The 20,410-nt window shown below is 45.4% G+C and overlaps 1 protein-coding gene across 3 annotated transcripts in view; it reads left to right on the top strand.

The window, feature by feature from the left end:
* Lars2 (leucyl-tRNA synthetase 2, mitochondrial) overlaps positions 1-20,410 on the top strand; it is a 140,791-nt gene that overhangs the window by 81,622 nt on the left and 38,759 nt on the right. For all 3 annotated transcript variants that reach the window (XM_040739722.1, XM_040739721.1, XM_040739723.1), the window contains 2 exons: positions 13,269-13,358; positions 15,498-15,641. In XM_040739722.1, the coding sequence (XP_040595656.1) occupies positions 13,269-13,358; positions 15,498-15,641 (234 nt within the window). The remainder of the gene's footprint in view (positions 1-13,268; positions 13,359-15,497; positions 15,642-20,410) is intronic.

Below are 20,410 nucleotides of genomic sequence, written 5' to 3' on the forward strand. Positions count from 1 at the left end.
CTTTCTTTCTGATGGAGATGGGATCGTGTGATTGGAGAGACCCAACCTGAGGGGAGAAGGTACAAAATGGAAGGCAGAGGGCTAGTTTATTTAATTGTGCTCTTTGCAAGCCATAGTCCCAAAGTCTTATAATAAAAACCAGCAGATGGCTAAGTGACAAGTAATCAAATATTTGACAAGTAAGATGCTCACCCATGCTAGCTTGTCCTTCAGACAGAAGAGATGCAGCCTTCCTGACTCTCCCTGGCTGAGAAGTTCTGTAGGACGCCCCAGCTCTTGCGCTATGTTCTGATCACAGTTATAGAAAAAGATGAATTCTCTGGACCGTGAAACATGTACATTCCTAGAATTAATGCGTTTCTGTTGAGCCACGGTGATTGTGAAGTGTCGTCTCAGGATGGCGTCTCCCGTGCCTCATTCACCCTTCAGATGTTATTCCCAGGGCAGTGTGCGCCATGCTGAGAGGAAGCTGAAAGCTGATTGCAACTAGCTCAGCGTCCACTAACGGGAGAGGGGAGAGGAGAGAGGAAAAGGAGCGGTGAGAGTGGGAGAGGAGAAAGGAGGGAAGGAGGGGTGAGAGAATGGGAGAGAGAGAGCTTTTATTTGGGGAGCACTTGCTTTCTGGGATAATTGGTAGACTTTCTGAAAAGGTGTAGACTGTGTTTATGTTAGCCTGCTTCCCATTACTGTAATAAATATCTGAGATAATCAACCCACAAAGAGAAAAAGATTCCTGGCTCACAGCCTGGGAGGATCCACGATTGATTGAGTCTGTGGAGAGGAATTAGCACATCATGGCAGGAGCATGCCAAGTGCAGAGCTGTTTAGTGCACAGGCAGGAATGGATGGCAAAAAGGAACAGGAAGAGATTGAGGACATGGCCCCTGAATGAAAAAAAAGAAAAAATGTCTGAGTGAGGTAACCCAGAACCAGAAGACAAACATGGTATGTACTCACTCATAAGTGGATACTACATGTAAAGCAAAAGATACCCAGGCTACAGTCCACAGCCCCAGAAAAACTAGGTAACAAGGAAGACCCTAAGAGGAATGCATGGATTTCCCTGGGAAGGGGAAATAGATGAGATCTCCTGGGTAAACTAGGGACAGAGGGGGAGAGGGGGTAGGAGGATGGGATGAGGGATCAGATTGATCGAGTTGGGGATCAATGGAGGGGGAGAGCAGTGAAAGAGATATCTTGACAGAAGGAGATATTATGGGGTTAGGTAGAAACCTGATGCCAGGGAAACTCCCAGGAATCCACAAGGATGACCCCAGCTAAGACTCCTAGCAATAGTGGAGAGGGTGCCTAAATTGGCTTTCTCCTGTAATCAAGTTGGTGACCCCCCTAATTGTCATCAGAGAGCCTTCATCCAGTAACTGATAGAAGCAGATGCAGAGATCTGCCAAGCACTGGGCTGAGCTCCAGGAGTCCAGTCAACGAGAGGGAGGAGAGATTGTCTGAGCAGGGAGGGGCAGTCAAGATCATGATGGGGAAACCCACAGAGACAATTGACCTGAGCTAGTGTGAGCTCATAAACTCTTGACCAACAGCTAGGGAGCCTGCATGGGACTGACCTAAGCCTTCTGCATTTGGTTGACAGCTGTGTGGCTTGGTCTTTTGTGGGGCCTCTCGCTGTGGGATCAGGGCCTGTCCCTGGTGCATGAGCTGGCTTTTTGGAACCTGTTCCCCATGCTGGGATGCCTCACCCAGCCTTGATGCACAGGGAGGAGCTTGGTCCTGCCTCGGTGTGATATACCATGCTTTGTTGGTTCCCATGGGAAGCCTTCCCCTTTCTGAACAGAGGAAGAGTGGATGAGGGGGGGTAGATGGGAGGTGGGGGGGGGGCAGGAAGAGAGGAGGGAGGGAAAACTGTGGTTGGTATGTAAAATAATTGAAGAAAATTAATAAAAAAGAAATAAAAAATATGACTTCTAGATATGGTAGAGAAGAAAGTTAGTTATAGACATGAGTGAGAGCACAGCCAGAGGCAGAGACATCTGGGAGAGTACAGAGGGAACATGGCTGTACTGAGCTGCGCCGTGTGAGGAGAAGGGGGAAGGAGAAGGTGTCACTGACCAAGAGGAATGGCCTGGGCCAAGAGACTATAAAGGGTAGACCCAAAGAGAAAAATGGGACTGAAGCAGAAAAATGACTGAGTTGGAAGGGCAGCCGGGAGGTGGGCAGCCCAGCCACCGGACTGCAGAAGTTTAGAGTAGGGTAAGAGTATGCCATCCAGGAGGGCCCTGTAACAGTAGGGACTGAGGGATGCTGTGAGAGCCTGGCGGCCGGGTCACTCTATATTAAAATAGGCACCGCAGCCGATATTCAGGAGAATTGGTCATCGGTTGAGATCTGAATTTTTTTTGGGTGAAAAATATGTCTGTAGGGTTTGGATAAGCACAGGTGTTGCTTTTCCTGCCTCTGAAGCCCAGAAGCATGAATTAATAATCCTTGAAGGAAATGATATTGAGCTTGTTTCAAATTCAGCGGCCTGATTTAGCAAGCTACAACAGTTAAAAAAGACGATATCAGAAAGTTTTTGGATGGTATCTTTGTGTGTGAAAAGGGACAGTGCAGCAGGATGGTGAGTAAGACCTAAGTTACCCGGCTCCAGAAACAAGATCCTGAACTATAAATACACTTTGGGGTGTCTTTTAGGGGCAATGAAAGGCTTTTATTGGAAAACAGAAAGTGATCTCATGCTCTTCTCCCGGGGCATGTGGCTAAGAAAGAAAGATGTTCAGTGCGGTGAACCGCAGGGCTGTGGGAGAGGCCACCTGTGTGTGCGGCCAGAGCAGCACAGCTGCTGCACGGCGCTTAGCCTGTGTTTGTGCTGGGTCATCAATGCCTTGTAGTCTGAATACGGCTGGGCGTTTACTGAGGACAGCACTGATGACTTTACATCTTGCATAAGAGTAAGCGGCTATTACGAGTGCCATCTATACCTTACAGCCTGGATGAAACCCATCTGGTACTGAGGGCTTTGTGGCATCCCCTTTGTCAACACAAGTATTTTCGTTTCTGTTTCTCTTGCTGTCTCATCATGGTGTAATTTCATCCATAAAGAACCCAGGGGCTGGATAGAGACTCAGCAGGTTTTACCTGCTTGCTGCATAATCATGAGGTCTAGAGTTCAGATCCCAGCACTCATATAACGAGCCACACACACCTGTAACCCCAACTTAGAGTCAGGTGGAGAAAGCAAGATCATTTTGGCTTGCTGGATTCCAGGTAAAATGAGTTCCAGGTTCAAAGAGAAACCTTGTTTCAAAGGAATAGGCGGGGCATGATAGAGGATGGTAGTGTTTTCTTCTGGCCTCATATGAATTTACACGTGTGTATACCTCCACATATACACACACACTGACAGAGGAAGGGAAAGGAAGGAGGGAGGGAGGGAGGGAGGGAGGGAGGGAGGGAGGGATGGGAGTCAAGCTCAAGAGCAGCTCACATGCTTTAGCATCATGGGAATATTTCGCATCTCCAGGGCTGTGCTGGGATTTCCTCATGCCTCGGGCTCACTTGTTGCAACCTCTCCTTCCCCACCCTTGGGCATTCATTACAATTCAGGAACAGTGTCGTCTTCATCCCAGACACACAGGCCCTGCATCCCTCCCGCCTGAGTTCACTTTCAGATACCATGGTTATGATTACAGAATGAAAAGTCATTATTGTTTCAAGAGCCAGTCACCTTATTTACATATGTGACTAAACATTGAATAGAAATAGCAAGTCCTACAGGGTAGCAGATACACTTTTTAATGAAATTTTTAATTTTAGGGGAATCAAAAACATCTTATAACAAAAGTACTTTGAGGCAGGCGAGGGCCTGACAATTAGGTTGGGGAGAAGCTCCCATTGTGAGAGCCTTGTTGCCTTGACAACATGTGGCAGGCACTTCATGTATTTGACTAAGCCGGTCTCCTTTTTAGGTCCTTACAAGGGAGGCTGTTTGTCTGGCCAGTCTCTGGCTCTGGGTTTCTGGTGCTCCCTCAGAAAAATGAGTGTTTCCTTTGCATGTTCCCTGTTGTTGAAACTCACCTTTGGGAGGGCAAGGTGGTACCTTTGTTCTTGCAGAAGTAATTTTGCTGTGCATCTCTTGAGACTAACATGTTTTGGTCATTGTGGAGTCTTGACTATGTCTTGGCACCTCTGCATGTCCGACTGGGCCATTGCTTAAGCCTTTCATCTTCCTCCACTTGATTCCTAGCCTAAAATTAATTAATTAATTAATTAGTTAATTAAAATGAAAGAAAAAAACACCCGGTTAGGAGCTGGGAATGATTGTCACTAAAATGCCTGCCGAACACACACAAGCACCTATATAATAGCTGGGCAAGGACTGTGGAGCAGGAGGGTCCCTGGAACTTGCTGTCCAGCCAGCCTAGCCACACTGGTAAGCTCCAGGTTAGTAAGAGACCTTGTCTCAAAAAGTAAAATGGAGAGTGACAAAAGAAGATGCCCATTGTTTACCTGTGGCTTCTATAAGCACATATGTGAGCACACACATGAGCATGTATACTCCACCCTCCCACACACACACATACTTTCTGCTGGACTATTAAGGTGGTTATCTGTAACTTTGTCTAAGTTTCTGGTTTCTTTTCTTGGTCTTTGTTGCAGGTGAAATTGCTCACACTGTGGCAAGTTTCTCCAAGTCATTGCTTAGTGGAGCTGCAGATGGCTCGGTGGCTGTCACTATTTGAGTTGTGGGTTTATAAAGAAGGTGTTTTCTTCCATCTCCTGGCCCTCAACCATGTCTAAAGAATTGTCTTCACATTCTCAGGGAGCCTAGAGACTGGCCTGGTGAAAGTATCTGTCAGAAGATTCTGCCCTGTTGAACTTGAGTGTTTGAGGTGTTTCAAATGACATAAAATTACATCTGTGTTCCTTTTAGAAAGATTGTGTGCTGCTCTCTGCTCACCTAGACTGATGACAAATTGCAGCTCAAACTAATTAATCTCTTCTGTAGCTTTATGGAGAGTGTCCTGTCCCTAAATGTCAAGCTGGCAAAGCTGTCCATTTGTTAGATTGCCTTGATGAAGTTCTTGTCAGTTGATGGTAATTACCAAGAAATTTAGCAAATTGTTGTCTGCGTATAAGTAGTTCCTAGGATCTTGAGTACTGTAGGTGGGGAAAACTGTCAAGTTACCAGGTATATGGTAAAACTCAAACACACACACACACACACACACACACACACACTTCTGAAGAAGAGCTATTTTCAGTATGAAAGACAGTGTCTTAAGAACTGCAGGCTTTGATCTCCCTGCTGTAAATTTTCTTTAAGAAATGTAGAATTTGAACCTTTCAGATCACTTAAGAACTTAGCTTGTGGTCCCGAATTTGGAAAGCAAGACTTATAAAAAAAATGCACTCTGTAAAAGTTCAGGGTCTAGCATTTATCAGTTTTGGTTGTCTTCAAATGTTCATTTTCAACCTAAAGATAGTCCTACATGGAAAAACATATTTGCATAAAAATGAGTATTTAGACAGACGTAGATTCAAGATTAATTAATTACCCCAATATTAACACCTTTTTCTTCAAATCTGCAAAGAGGTGAGCGAGGAAGGAATAGGAAGTCTCACACGGAACCGGGCAAAGCGGAAGCTGACAGATGGAAGGAAGGACAGAGGAGAGGACAGATGGGAGGCCAGGAGAAAGCCGCAGTGGGGTCTCAGCAAGCCTGGCTGAGGGACTCATGGAATGACGGTCCAGAAGGGAGGAGGGAGAAGGAAGGCCACATGGCCTGGTGTGGTCCTGAAGATGTCAAGGACTCACTGGGAAAGCTGTGTCTTAGATGGAACGTGGCAGGGTCTCAAGGGGAGGAGAGACAGCTCTGGCCTGGGAAGCTGGTAGCAGGAAAGATGCCAGCACCCTTGGCTTCTCTTTTCCCAAGGGGTCAGATGGGAAGGAATGGAGTAGACGGTCATGGGATGAGGTGCTGAGGAACTTCACTGAAGAATGGCCAGACTCAAGCTTCTCAGGGGTGGAAGAAGGGTCATCTCCCTGGACCTGAGCTTGTCATCTCCCTGTCATTCTCTGCCCTCTACCTTGTGATTCTGTAGAGTTGAGTCATGAGTGAATGCATGTGCAGATCCGTTTTCCTTTCTTGTCTAACCCACTGCCCACTGGTGTGCCTTAGGATAAAGACCCAGCAGCCGACTATGTCAGTGTCTTCTCATTGGTGAATTAAAAGAGAGAAGTATAATGCTGAGCCAGCATGGCGCAAGATCACTGAGCAGGGGATTTAACTGTGAATCCTCCTGAAAGGCTACTTGTAGAGAGAAGCCTTTTCCTTGCTAGCCGCTTTGGTCCCCCCCCCCAGCCAGTTGCCTGGGCTCTGCTACATTGTAGTCCCCAAATAACACACAAGACACTGTATTGATTATGAATCTGTTGGCCTTCCTTGTTTCTTACTGGCTAGCTCTGACTTAAGCATTTATCCCATAATTGTTAATCTAAGTATTTCTCTTACTGGAGAAGTTTCCAGGCTTCTTACCCCTATGGCAGTTACATCTTGATTTTTCTGTTTCTCCTACCCAGAGTCCTCCTGGACTGCTAGTCCCACCTATCTTGCTTCCCTATTGGCCAACAGTGCTTTATTAACATATACACAGGACTTCCCCATCAGCTACTGTTCTGTTTCAAGTCTGGAAATTGCTAATGATAAACACGGTTTTCCATTTGTCTTTGGAGTTTTGGAGATTCTGTACACAAATTTCTAAAATCACAGTTGTGGTGTGTTGTGAAGGCATTTCTCAGATGAGGTGCTGTGAATAAGTCAGACTAGGATTCACATTTCTTTAAAAACCTGCTGCATTTATAAAATTACCTAGAACTCTGTCTCAGAGCAGAATTGCTTTGCTTTGCTTTGCTTTGTTTTGGAGAAGGACATCATGCTATAGCCCAGGGTATCCTGAAACTCACTATGTAACTCAGATTCATGGGCGTTCTCCTGCCTCAGCCTCCTGGGTATGAGATTATAGGTGTTTGTTTCCAAATTTGGCTTTGGCCTTGCCTGCTTTGTGAGTATGATGACCCTTAACTCCTGGAACGGATGCTGTCTTTAATGAAGATGCGTGGACCTCTGCACACCCCGAGGGGTTGGCAGTGTTGGAAAGGCGGGCTGGTGCTCTTCAGATCCCTTTGTCCTTACAGTGGTTGCAGCATCTGTGTCTAACCTGTGGTGGCCCAGGTCATCGGGGCTCAGGGCCCCACTTCATCCTCCAGCTCTGTGCTCCTCCACTCGTCCTCACGATCTGACAGCCTGCTTGAGAGGTCAATAAATAACTGGGCTAGACAGTCCGTGCTGCATCCTCACTGAGGGAAGGGCACTTGGCCTTTAGGATTCAGCCTCATTTGATGGTGGGCTGCCCCCGCCCCATTTGTCCTTGCCACCTTCCAGTCATTAGCCTCTCATTAACAATCTTTCTTGAGATTTACTTCTCGTTAGGACTTGGGTGTCTTAGCTGGGTCTCCAATTCAGGGTCCGTCATAAGGCTGTCATCTAGGCCAAGGCTGATGTGTGAAAGCAAGCACCTGGTAAGCCATCTCACTGACCTGTCTTTCCTCCCTTGTACTGACGATTGAACCCAGAGCCTCTTGCATGCTGCACAGCATTCTAACACTGACTATGTGGTACTCAGGCTGCCTTTCCAACACTACCACCAAGGTCCTTATCCTACTGTCTCCACCTTCTGGGTAGGTGGATTACAGTCGTCTTATCATTCCATTATGCAGTGAATGCCTAGAACTTACTATGTAACCTAGGCTGGCCTCAAACTTTCAATCCTCCCGCTGAGGCCTCAAGAAAAACCACAGGGAGAGAGCTGATTCAGACCCAAACCAGGACTGTGCTGAGCTATCAGTCACCCTCTCTGTCCCTCTTCTGCCTAGGAATTGCTGAGGGGCCTCTGGGTGTCCTTTCCTGACATCACACTCACCTAGATATTTCTAGAGCAAGGAGTAGCTGCCTGAGGCCACCTGAGTGAAGCACCGGGTAGATCCCGAATGCCATGTCTCTAACACCCGGTACAAATGTATCATACAAATGTATACAGATACAGATGTATCTGTATCATAGATATAATAAATCACTGTCACACTGGTGTAATTGCTAGGCTAAGTTAGTCAGGGTCATTAGATGGGAATGGTTGGTTTCTAAGCGGTCGCTTTGTGCCTCTTTGTGTTCTGAGAGAGTGTACCTTATGCCTTGGGTTCTGTGTTTACCTGTACACCTGTGAATTTCCTTTTTTTTTTTTCGAGATAGGGTTTCTCTGTGGTGTTGGAGGCTGTCCGGGAACTTGCTCTTGTAGACCAGGCTGGTCTTGAACTCACAGAGATCCGCCTGCCTCTACCTCCCAAGTGCTGGGGTTAAAGGCGTGCGCCACCAACACTCGGTGTGTGTAATATTTTTTTACACCAACCCCAGGCATTGTAAAGTGTAAGACTACAATGTGGAGGAGTCACTTCACTCACCTCCCAGATAGACAGCTAGATGGGCTCTCTAGAGCTCACAGGTTATAAAAGCTGACATCTTGATAGAGATCTATGTGGAGAGAAGCCAGATTGCAGTGGCTTTCAGAGCTATGCATTTGAATTGCCTGACTATTTGTATTGAAACCAATAGTACATTAAGCAGCTATGGGCTTTGTGTATGAGTGATTTCCTGCATGTACACACATGCACAGTGTGCGTCTCCAAAGAAAGTGTCGGATTTCGGAACTGGACTTAGATACAGGTGTGGGTGGCCAAATATTTGCTGGGACCAGTCCTTTGAAAGCACAGTGAGTGCTCTTAACTGCTGAGCCATATGTCCAGCTGTGTGTCCACAGGTGAAAGCAGGGAAATGTTGGGGGACTTGGGGACAGTCGGCCCTGTTTGCTTTTTCTGATGGTCTCCCCAGTTAGTCTTACTGAACTGGTGCTTTCCATGCCTGTGGGCAGATGAGGGTGGCACAGACGCAAGGTGTCGAGTGGGTCCTGCAGATGTGGTTGGATCTGGATATTTGGGTTCATAGGCTAGATTCCAAGGGGTGACCTTTAAACACTTCCGTGTGTTGACAACTGTTTTGTAGGAGGGATAAACCAATATATCCCATGTCTCTCTCTCTATCTAATTTCAAAACAGAAACATTATTACATAATGATATTTTTTCCAAGTCAGACCACCACTTGGGGGCATATTAAATTATTTAAACACTAGATGCTAAAATAAATCACTTGTCCCTAACAAACACCTGTCTCTGTGGTACAAGGTGGTGCTTTGCCAGTCTTGTTCAGAGGAGGGACCAAATCTGATAGAGGAGGGAAGCTAAGTAAATGGACTAGCCCCAGAAGATGATATTTAATCCCCTTTGTTCCTTTTTATGGACTGCTACCTGGTTAATGTTCCTTTGATCTGCCTGTGACTTCAGACTTAAAACGAAATAATATAAACCCTTAGATCAAGATTGTTCTATTAGCATTTGAAGCTAAAAAGAATGTATGGTGCCTCTCCCCTGTAATCTAACAGTTGGGAGGGTGAGACAGGAAGCTTGCCTTGAGTGTAAGGCTAGCCTGGGTTATGTACAAGAGTCCATCTGAAAACACAGAAAATGAAATCCATGTGTAACTGAGTAATTAGAGGGTATTAACACATATGCCCTCTAGATGGTAGGCACCTAAGCTGTTTTCGTGTGCATGTGTGTGAGCAGGCGCGCGCACGCGCGCGCGCGCGCACACACACACACACACACTCACTCACTCACTCAGTGGTGACAAAGAATTGTTTCCAGCCATTGTCAGGTAACCCTCAGGGAGCAGGGACTCTGCCTTGGACAGAGGGAAGACTGTTAATGCTTTCATGGGTGCTGAGTCCTGTGGTCTCTTGACTATAGCTCTCTGCTTGATTAAATAGGTTCACGGTGAACACATGAAAAAAGGGTTTTGATTTTTAACCAGCTGGCTAAACTAAAAGCTCTTAAGTGATGTAATTTCAAAAAATACCTTCAATGATTTTAGAAGACCAGGATTCACTGTTTTCATTTGATTCTGTTCTAATGGGCAAATCATGGAAGGTTCCAGAAGGATGTGCGACTCTGAAAATGTGCATTACCTGACTTAGTGAGAAACCTGGCCTCCCACAGGTAGGAGGGTTCAGCATGGAGAACACAGGACTTCCCTCAGGCCCAGCCTCCTCGGGCAGTTGTCCAGCAGTGGCCATGACCACACAGCAGCTAGCACTTGTTTCCTCTAGATGGCAGTCACAGAAGCAACAAATAAAACAGTCAAGTCCAAACGTAAAGTTAGGAAGAAAAGGGGGACTCGGACTCCTTGCCCCTCTTTCACCCGGAGCCGCTGATGCCCACAAGGAGCACAGGTTGGCCAGCTGAAGATCTCCCCTCCACTCACCCTGCCCTTGCATTCACTGCAGGTAAAGCTGGTTTTCAAAACCACAAATCTAGTTGAAGATAATGCTGTTCTATTGCTATGTGACTTTTATTCAGTGTCTGGAAGCAGATCCAGGGGCCTAGAGTGTATTATACAATATTTATTATAAAATATTATAATGCATATTCATTATAATTCATATTACACTGTATTATAATATAGTTATTGGAATGATTTTGATATTTTATTATGAACAACTCAAATACATACAAAATAAAGTTTTAATAGGCCCTATAGTTTCATTTTTTTCATATTTGCTTTATGTACTTCTTTAAAACTGTAGTGCACAAAGATTTTCTTAAAGAAAGATATTTCTACAATAGCAGGGTCTAAGAAAAATTTCCCATAATCCTCACCTACCTTACCTTTCAATTCAATCTATTTTCCTTGTGCATTTGTGACCACAATGCAATGAGAATTTAGCTGTGAAACTTATATGAGGTATACAAATTCGCTTTTGTATACAGACTTTACATGTCTAGCTTAGTCTTAATTCAGCAGCATTTTAGGAGTACCTAAGTGTTGGAGAGCATAAAATGATGAGTAAAACAAAATAGAAGATGACTCCTGACATGCTTGTTAAAAATGGGATTTTAAAGATGTTTGACTAGAAAACTAAAGAGAAAGAATGATTCTATCCCATGCTAGCAGGTCAAGGCAGAGAAGTCAGCACTAGCATTGATGAAGCTGATTTGGAGAGGCAAGCTACTCCCTGTCTGTTAGTCTGATTCTCGCGCTGGTAGAGCTCCTCAGCCCGGCTCCCCTGTGTACTAGCTGCCTGTGGAGTCCCTGGGAGGTGGTGATTCTTGTATGTGGCAGAGAAACCATAGCTTAGGCTTTGGTGGGGCCAACCTGCTTGGACCACCATTAAATTGACTGGTTTGTCACTCTGTCTCATCATGGGGAGATGGAACGGTGGTCAGAGGTGAGCTGTTCTGCATCTTTTTTTTTTTTTTTTTTAACAAGACAGGGTTTCTCTGTATTGTTTCGGAGGCTATCGGTCCAGCCCGGCCTCGAACTCACAGAGATCCGCCTGCCTCTGCCTCCCGAGTGCTGGGATTAAAGGCGTGCGCCACCATCGCCCGGCTTCTGCATCTTTAAGAAAGATTCATTTACTTATTTTATGTCTGTCTGAATTTATGTCTGCACACTACTCAAGTCCATGTGACTTACAGTTATAGGCAGTTCTGAGCTGCCATGTGGGTACTGGGAATTGAACCTAGGTCCTGGAAGAACAGCCAGTTCTCTTATTTGCTGAGCTATCTCTCCAATCCCTGTTCTGCATTTAAAACAAAACAAAACAAAACAAAAGACCTGTTTTCTGGGCTGGAGTAATAGCTCAGTGTTAGAGCACTTGTTAGCATGCCTGAGTCCCTGGGTTTGGTCCATTTTTTAGTGTTAGCACTCTGCTATTTAAAACAGTAATAATAACAAAACAACATATAAAACAACCAAGGAAAGCTGGGAATGCAGCTCGGTTGGTGGAATGCTTGCCTAATATGCGTGAGGCCCAGCAGCCCACAATCCTGGGGTAGTAAGTGGCATGTGCCTGTGATCTCTGCCCTCAAGAGGCAGAAGCAAGGTGGATGAGAAATTCAGAGTTTGCAGCTAGCCTGGAATACAGGAGGCCCTGTCTCAAAAGGAGTGAGCAAGTGAGTCTAGCATAAGGAAAACACCCCTTTTAGGTCACTGCTTCCGACTGTGCCTGCCTTCCTCCTCGTTTGCTCATCTCAGGGGATACAGACGCACTCTGCACTTGGGGTGAAGCGTATCGTCCGTGGAAAGTCAGCTGCAGATGGAGCCATTGGAGACACTCCCATTACCCCCTTTTCTCCTTTCCCGCCTATGGCAGCGCTGAGGATTGACGTCAAGCCCTTGTTGGCTCGGCAAGTGCTCTACCACTCAACCACACCCCAGCCTTCCCACTGCTCTTACTTGCTTCTACAGTTCAGCAGCGATAGAAAAAAGAAGAACATGACGGTTATAAGCTAGTTTGACTTTACCAACTTCAAACCTTGTCATTTAGTCAAGGTCCACTTTTTAAAATTCTATTCAGGCAGAAAGTAAACTTTGGGAACTTTCGATTCATCTCCCCATGTAGATAGCAGTTTGATTCATATTATACAATAGAAAGAAAATAATGAAGCTGTGGAAACTATCAGACCCTAGGTTCTATGCAGACACAAATTTAATTTGAAATGAGAATCACATCGCACTGAACAAATACTCTTGACATTTATAATTGCTTTTCAGATGTGCTACATTCTCAGTCCCCAGTATGTGTTTATATCCTGGCAAAAGCGTTCACAGCTGGATTGGAAAGATGGCTCAGTAGCTAAGGGCAGTTGCTGCTCTTCCAAAGGACCCAAGTTCAGTTTCCCACACTCATATCTGGCATCTCACAGAATCTGTAACTCCATTTCCAGGGATCTGACAGCCTCTTCTGGCCTCTGTCAACTATAGCACTCATGTGCACAAACCCCAACACCCACACACATACAATTTAAAGTGAAAATAAAACCTTATTTTTAAAAATTTCATGGCTGTTTCCTGTGCTGTAACTTGTTAGTCATGGGTGATAAGCAAAAGACTCAGAGTCTCTTGTCATTGAGCATATCTAGGAAAGGTGGGGGGGGGGGGCATTCCAGTAACATCTCTTCCTTCCCAGAGTGAATGGCTTATTCCCTCACTTTGAGAGTTAGCGGAAATAGATTGGTAAATACGTTACAAAGTTTAATTGCCTTTAAGAACTGAATCTCAAAGTTGTGGATTATGTGGTGAAGTGCTTGCGGGGCCTTAATGTGCATTTATGCCTCTTTCTTTTTTGGCAGGAAATCACTACCTGCTTGCCAGACTACTACAAATGGACCCAATACCTGTTTATCAAACTCTACGAAGCTGGATTGGCCTATCAAAAGGAGGTAAAGTTCATGTTAGCTATCCTTTTTAAAATTTTAAAATTCTCTCCATCTTAGAACTATCACTTTTAGCCAGGTGTGGCGTCCACACCTTTAATCCTCACACTTGAGAAGCAGAGGAAGGCAGATCTTGGTGAGTTTGAGACAAGCTTGATCTGTAAAATGAGTTCCAGGATAGTCAGAGCTACTTAGTGAGACCCTGTCCCAAAAATACCCCCCCACCACCAAAAAAATCATAACTTTTACGTGAAAATCCTGTTTGCATATAATGGTAAAGATGAATGTGGCCTCAAGTCCATAGACTCATCACAGCAGACCTAGCACTACCAAAAACAAGACAGTATTTCTTTTTACCTACTATGTAAAACCCTTCCTGCAATCTCCCTAGTGTCAGTGGTAACAGTAGATGGGCCAACCTTCTTTGCTTTATGAACCTAAGAATTGTATGTCCTAGATACTTAATACCTGGTCATCTCTTTATACTTATGAGGGGAAGACCCTGGGGACCCTGTGTTAGAGGAAATAAACTGTCCCCTGCCTGTCTTCCCATCTGATTCTAGGCGGCATAGCTTCAAGTTTTTGGTGACTATGCTACTTAGAATTATAAAGTCTTAACCCAGATTATAGCTCATGGATTAACTAACTGCTCTCCACTCTGATTTTTATGCTGATGTGGAAAACATCCAGAACCAGTCAGGTCCCAGCACATCTTGAAAGAGCCACTGAAGAGACTACAATAAAGGGCTGAGTGTGCTGACTTTAGCAGGGTCCCAAAGGGCTGGGAAGTTCTCGGCTAGCACCGGTGAGAGGATGCCCTTGTCACTTGGCACACGCTAGAGGGCAGTGTTGGGCCCCTGACCAAGCCTTTGGTGGCACCTCCCACAGCCCACCAGGCTTCCTCACAGAAGGCAGGTTAGCCTGCAGACCAGACTCCAGGTGGATGCAGACCGTAAACAGGAAGGAGAAGGGTCTATGAACCATGTAGTTGCTAGCACCGTCTCTCTCTAGTGGGAATTGCTAGGAATACTTTTTGGTGCTGAGGAATTGCACATGTTAAACACATAGTCTACCATTAAATTTTTTAGCGCTGTATCTGAAATCAGGTAGTACAACCCCTAGACTTCTCTATCTATATTTATACTCAGTGCCTGCTTCGTACTAGGAGGCACCTGAGTGTCACCAAGCGGTAAGTGTAGGCAGAGACTAAAAGGAACTCTGGAGAGTCTTCCTCATGGTTAGGACCATGTGTTCTACCAGCCAGGTGAACCTTTGGAGTGGGACTCAGAGTGGTTACCTTGGGACACAGTGTTAAAGGCAGAAAGTATAGCAGTTTTCTGGAGGTGCTGAAAATGCTCTGTGTTTTGACATGGATAGTGGTTACATGTTTACTCATTTTAAAAAAATCATTAATTGTTCACTTAAGACTCATCTGCTTTCTGTGTAATACACTTTAAACTGCAGTCTTTAAAAATTGTGAACATAGACTTGAATTCCTCCCCTGTCTGTCAATGTCTCTGAGAACTTAGGTATGTTATGTTGCTCCTCATACTCATTCTCTGTGATATGATTCTCTGAGGATACAAGTCTTCTACCACAAAGCTGATTGTGAGAATCAAAGGGCCACACCACAGGCCAAGGGTAATGACACACAACTGTACTCCCAGCTCTTGGAAGACTAAGACAGTTCAAGTGTCAAGCGTAGCCTGAGCTAGACAGCCACTTAGCTTTAAAAAGCCACATAGCATGGGGACTGGTTATCACTCAGTGAATTAGTGTTATTATTAAAAATAAGTATATTTATTTCTTCTGCAGTAACCCTATTATTCTAAACTTTAAATAAATGCAATTTTTTCTTCTTTTGCAAAGTGTTCTACAATTTCAAATCCTGAATGTTTATCCTGTCATTCAAGAAAAACCTAAAGTTGAATTAGACATGTACTCAAAGGCTTCCCCTAGTCTACTCTAACAAGGGCATTTCATGTGTCCTTGTCACAGCTTGCTAGTGGCCCATTGACCAGGCAACCCACCCTAAAGATGCCCTTAGGCTTGGAATCACACTGTTACATTACAACCTTGTTCTCCAAGGGCACCTACACAGGGCATTCACCACGGTGTACCCTCCTGTCTCCTGTATCCTAACAGGCTTTGGTTAACTGGGATCCAGTGGATCAAACAGTGTTGGCCAATGAGCAAGTGAATGAATATGGCTGTTCATGGCGTTCTGGAGCCAAGGTGGAGAAGAAATACCTCCGACAGTGGTTCATTAAGACAACTGCATATGCAAAGGTAAGTGGTGTTAAGAGTCTCTTAGTAATGCCCCCTATGTGGGTAGACCACACTGGTGGTTCTGTGTAAGGAGCCTAAGAAGAGCCTTTAGAGAGGGAAGGCAAAGAACCTCAGTGTTGTTCATGTGGGCAAGGGTCTCGGAGCTTTAACATTAAGAGGTACCTGGAGGTCATTCCAGGTCATTGTTTTCAGAGCTGTCACAAAGTAACAGTAACTCTGCCTGTAATTGTGCAACTGCGAAAGAAAAGGGAATGAGTCTTTGTGAAGCTGCAGAGGGCTTGAGTTCTAGTTTCTCTGCACCATCACTTATGGTGACCAGAAGTGAAGGGCTGACCGGTCCTCCAGGAGGTGAGGCCAGGGTAGGAATGAGCTGGGCCAAATCCAAAGTTCCAGATGTGACTCTTCTATGCTTCTGATCCATAGTGAAGGCTGCCATGGGCCTCAGTTTCCCAATGAGTAAGGTGAGTGGTTAGACCTGATGATGATTTAAGCACTTTCTGGCTCATTTCTGTATTCAGAGATTAAAGACAAAGCTGGCAGTAGAAGCAGTGTTGCTTACAAGTCATAGTGGCCTGGACAAAGTCATGTGTGTAATACCCCGTGCTTCTGTTTTGAGTTAAGTCTCAAAGGCAACTCACTGCATGCTGGGACAAAGTCCAGGTCTCATCTGCAGGTAACTCAGGTCACATATGTACATATGCGTGACTAATGTACAGAGAAAGCACAGGGTTCTAACTTCTGATTACCACACTCTGGACCAAACCCAAACCACGTCCCAGCAGCTCAGCAGACCCTGATTGTGCTCCCTCTAAAGACTGCAGGGAGGCTCATTTTCTTTTCAATCATTTTTACACAGCTGACTCTGGGCAGGGATCTGGAAAAGGTTCAAAAGAGCTTATTAGTCGGTGCCTGTCAGAGGGCAAAGCTGAGAGTGCAGCTTTCTGAGTAGGCCCTCTCTGCTAGCCTCAGACCCACCAAGTTCCTGAGAGGGGTGCCATTCCCCCAACCCTCCAGGGACTCTCTGATGGCATATTGGAAAGAAGGGGTGCCAGTCCCCTCCCTGATGTGCCATGCAACTCTAATGGCAGTGTTGGAAGGCTACCTGGTCAGTGCCTACATTTTGACCTCTGCCTTGAGTTGGAAATGTAATAACCTGGCACCAGAGGCATTGTTCTTTAAACTGTCAACTGTGAATTTTCAACTGTTCAGCGGAAATGGTGAGTTGCCATGGTAACTCTTGGTTCTTGCTGAACTCCTGTGCAGATTTATTGAAAAAGCTCTTAGGAGGTCAACACTGAAAATTGGGAGAAGAGGGAGAGTCCATAATCCTGGCACAGGCAGTGGCTGTGGTAGGAGAGCAGAGCAGACCCAGGGCTGTGGGGCACATGGAAACCCTGGGATTATGCCTGGTTAAGAGAGGCATTGAATCTCCAGAGGCCGTGATTGGAAGCATGGATAACATCCTAGGACTGGGGACAAAAACAGAATAGAGTGGTAAGCCTCTGAGAGACTCAAATAGAACTTCTAGAACAAAATAGATCCAAAAAGGGGTCAAGCATGAGCCCGTGCCCCCGTAGGGTATCATCTGCAGTACCCAGTGTGTAATAAAAATTACTACATCTTTTTTTTAAAGCAGGATACTGTGACCCTTAATTAAAAAAAAAAAGTTTAGACATAGACCAAGGGGTAGAAGTTAGTTAATAATACCGAGGTATTTGTTACATAAATGAACAGTACTTGAAAAGATGATCATTGTGAATTTCAGGAGAGCAGAAACCACCTATAGCAATGAACCTACTAGAAATCTGGACCAGAGGAGTACATCAGAAATTAGAGAAGCTTCAGTGATTGGGCTGCAGGGGGACAAGCAAGAGTGGAATAGACCATAAAGCCAACTTTGTGTTCTGAGGACACTCCCTCACGACAGTCCCGCCCTTTATAGGGAAAACATGTTGAGTGACCCTAGCAGATACATAAGTGCTGGGGGTGGAGAAGCTAAGAGATGAACACTGTAAGTCAAACGTGAGAGCCATATGGAAAGACTCAAAGTAGGTCTGGAGAGGCGATTAGGGACTGGATCAAGTCTGACAAATTTTGGCTTCAGCACAGGAACAGCATGAAATAATGAAATATTATAAAGAAGGGGATGATGTCAGAATAATGGGGTAGTTCTTGTTTTTTTTTTAAGATTTATATATTTTTAAAATCATGTGTATGTTCCAAAACATTACAGAGAAACCTTGTCTCGTAAAACCAAAAAAAAAAAAAATCATGTGTATGTGTGTGGGTTTGTGCTTGTGAGATGTTCTGGATCCCATGGAACTGGGGTTACAGATGGTTGTGAGCCACCCAGACTGGGGTGAACTCTTCTCTCAATAGCAGAAGGCACTGTTAACCCTGGAGCCGTCTCACTAGTCCCCAGAGTTTCGTTTTCATAAGACCATTGTGGAATGGATAGTTGTGTCAAATGCTTTGCAATGGTCCTGACATGCAGAATCTGGGCTTAGGTAGGAGAAGTAGAAGGGGGTCAGAAAAGTACCCAGAGGCAGAATCCCCTGAGCTTGGTGATCTATTGGATGAGAGGAAGCAGTAGTGGTAGCACCCAGGAAGACCTGACGTGATGGGAAGTGCAGGGTCAGCCCACTCTCTTGGGTGGATGTAGTCCATTGAGTCTGAGATGGCCATTAGACACCCTTGAGTGGAGAGGGAAAAATAATAGGAGCTTAGAAACTTTGATCCACGTTCTTAAAGATCAAATGAAATAGGATTCTTGAAAACCTGGTATGGTAGAAATTTTCATGAATTAGTGAAGAATCTTGGCTGTGTAGATAAGGATGAGACATTGGATCCATTAAGAATGCTTTTCAACCAGGCGGTGGTGGCGCACGCCTTTAATCCCAGCACTCGGGAGGTAGAGGCAGGCGGATCTCTGTGAGTTCCAGACCAGCCTGATCTACAAGAGTGAGTGCCAGGACAGGCTCCAAAGCCACAGAGAAACCCTGACCAAAAAAAAAAAAAGTGCTTTTCAGCTACAAGCAACTGAAAATCCAAATCGTGGAGGGTTATAAAAAAGTAGGAAGTTATTTTTCCCGAATGGTGAGAGCCAGTTGCTGGGACCGAACTGGGACAAGGACTCTGACTTGCCATGCCAGTGCTTCTCTCGGCCTTTTCTTCCTGCTTGTGACCTGGTGGTTGCTAGGCGGCCACTGCAGCTCCCTCCAGATACCAAGTCTCCATTCAAGACAGAAGTGCTGGGAGCAGGGCAAATGAGTCCTTTCATCTGGAAGGCAAGAGCTTTCCCAGAACCACTGCCTGCAGTAGAATCCCAGTCATGTTTTGTGTCACGTGACCACCCCTGGCATAAAGGAAGAGAGCGAAGTGGACCTGGGCTTTTCTGTTTCTGCAGTCCTGGTGGTGGAGGGATGAGCAGTGAGCACTAGCTGGACCTGAGAGCTGTCAGCCACAGGGACCTTCAGAGCTCTGTGTTTGCCCCAACGTTGCCCATTTGGTCAGCTTAGGAGCAAGGCTGTGTCCAGGAGCCCTCTCTCTCACTTGCGTTCCAGAGTCTAAAGGGAACTCTGACACTGAAAACCATCTTATTAAAGGCTGCTGTGCAGTGTGTCGTATTTCTTCCTTTCACCCTTGCCCAGCCCTTCAGAGTTGTTTGCTGTGAGTTGTAAGCATGATCTCAGCCATTGACAAAAGGAGCTGAAATGGGAGAGAAGACTGTGCCAGGGTATGGGTGGTGTCTCATGGGCTGCTGTGCTGCCTCACCCAAGAGGAGAGGAAGAAGAATGGTGTTTTCCATGCAGGAGACACAGGGTTTGGCTGTGTTGGATGTCTCATTCCCCTTAGCAGTTTTACCTAACTGCCCTTATTAAATCATAGTTTCCAAATTGTGCCCTCCTGGGAGTCCATTGACCAGGGCAGAGGGAGGTGCTTTCCTCCAGCTCGCTCAGATGTCCTTTGTGAGTGAAAACTGCTGAGAACTGTGCTTCCCCTGAATGTTCTACAAGGCGGAGTCACTGGAACTTCAGTCGAGGAGAGGTTAGAATGTTGCAAATGCAGACCCACATTTTCTTGGGGGCTACTTTAGCCCTCTTATTAGTCATTTATTTCCCCCTCTGTATTTGACCTAAGGTATTTGTGACCATTAGGTAAATCCTTGGCAATGTATAAACAAAACTCTAGTTTTTCTTTGGAATATATGAACAGACCCTTAGTTTCCAGCCAATCAAAGGCCTACGAATGTTTTCAAATTGGATCTGCGGCCTAAAGTAGAACTTTCCTCACTTTCTGTAGCTGCCTGTCTGCTGCTCCCACCAAAGTGCCTTGATTTATGGCTTCCTTTGTTCTATAAAATAAAAACTTCGTCAAAGTCTTGCCACATTGGCACATGGAGTTTGGTGTATCCTAAATCTGTGTTATTGGACCATGGTCACTCATGTATGACTCCAGAACAAACCATCTCTTCTCCCTTGGGAGGTGAGAGCTGGGGTTTTGTTGTTGTTTGTTTTGTTTGTTTTTGTATGTGTTCGTGCACAGGGTCTCTTGCTGGCCTTGAACTCTAGATCATCCTGCCTCAGCCTTCCAAGTGCCAGGATTAAAGTATGTGCCACAAAGCCTTACTCCTCAGGATTTCAAACCACTTTAAAAAAAGTCTAGAACCTGGAATTTCCCCCAGTGAGCCAGCTGGGCTTCTGTCCCTGTGGTTTACCTGGTGGGAAGAGGAACTATTGCCAAGGGTAGGGAAGTGAGATGAGACCAGG

The sequence above is a fragment of the Mesocricetus auratus genome, unplaced genomic scaffold (assembly GCF_017639785.1).
Source record: "Mesocricetus auratus isolate SY011 unplaced genomic scaffold, BCM_Maur_2.0 Super-Scaffold_100691, whole genome shotgun sequence".
In the NCBI taxonomy this organism is placed as follows: domain Eukaryota; kingdom Metazoa; phylum Chordata; class Mammalia; order Rodentia; family Cricetidae; genus Mesocricetus; species Mesocricetus auratus.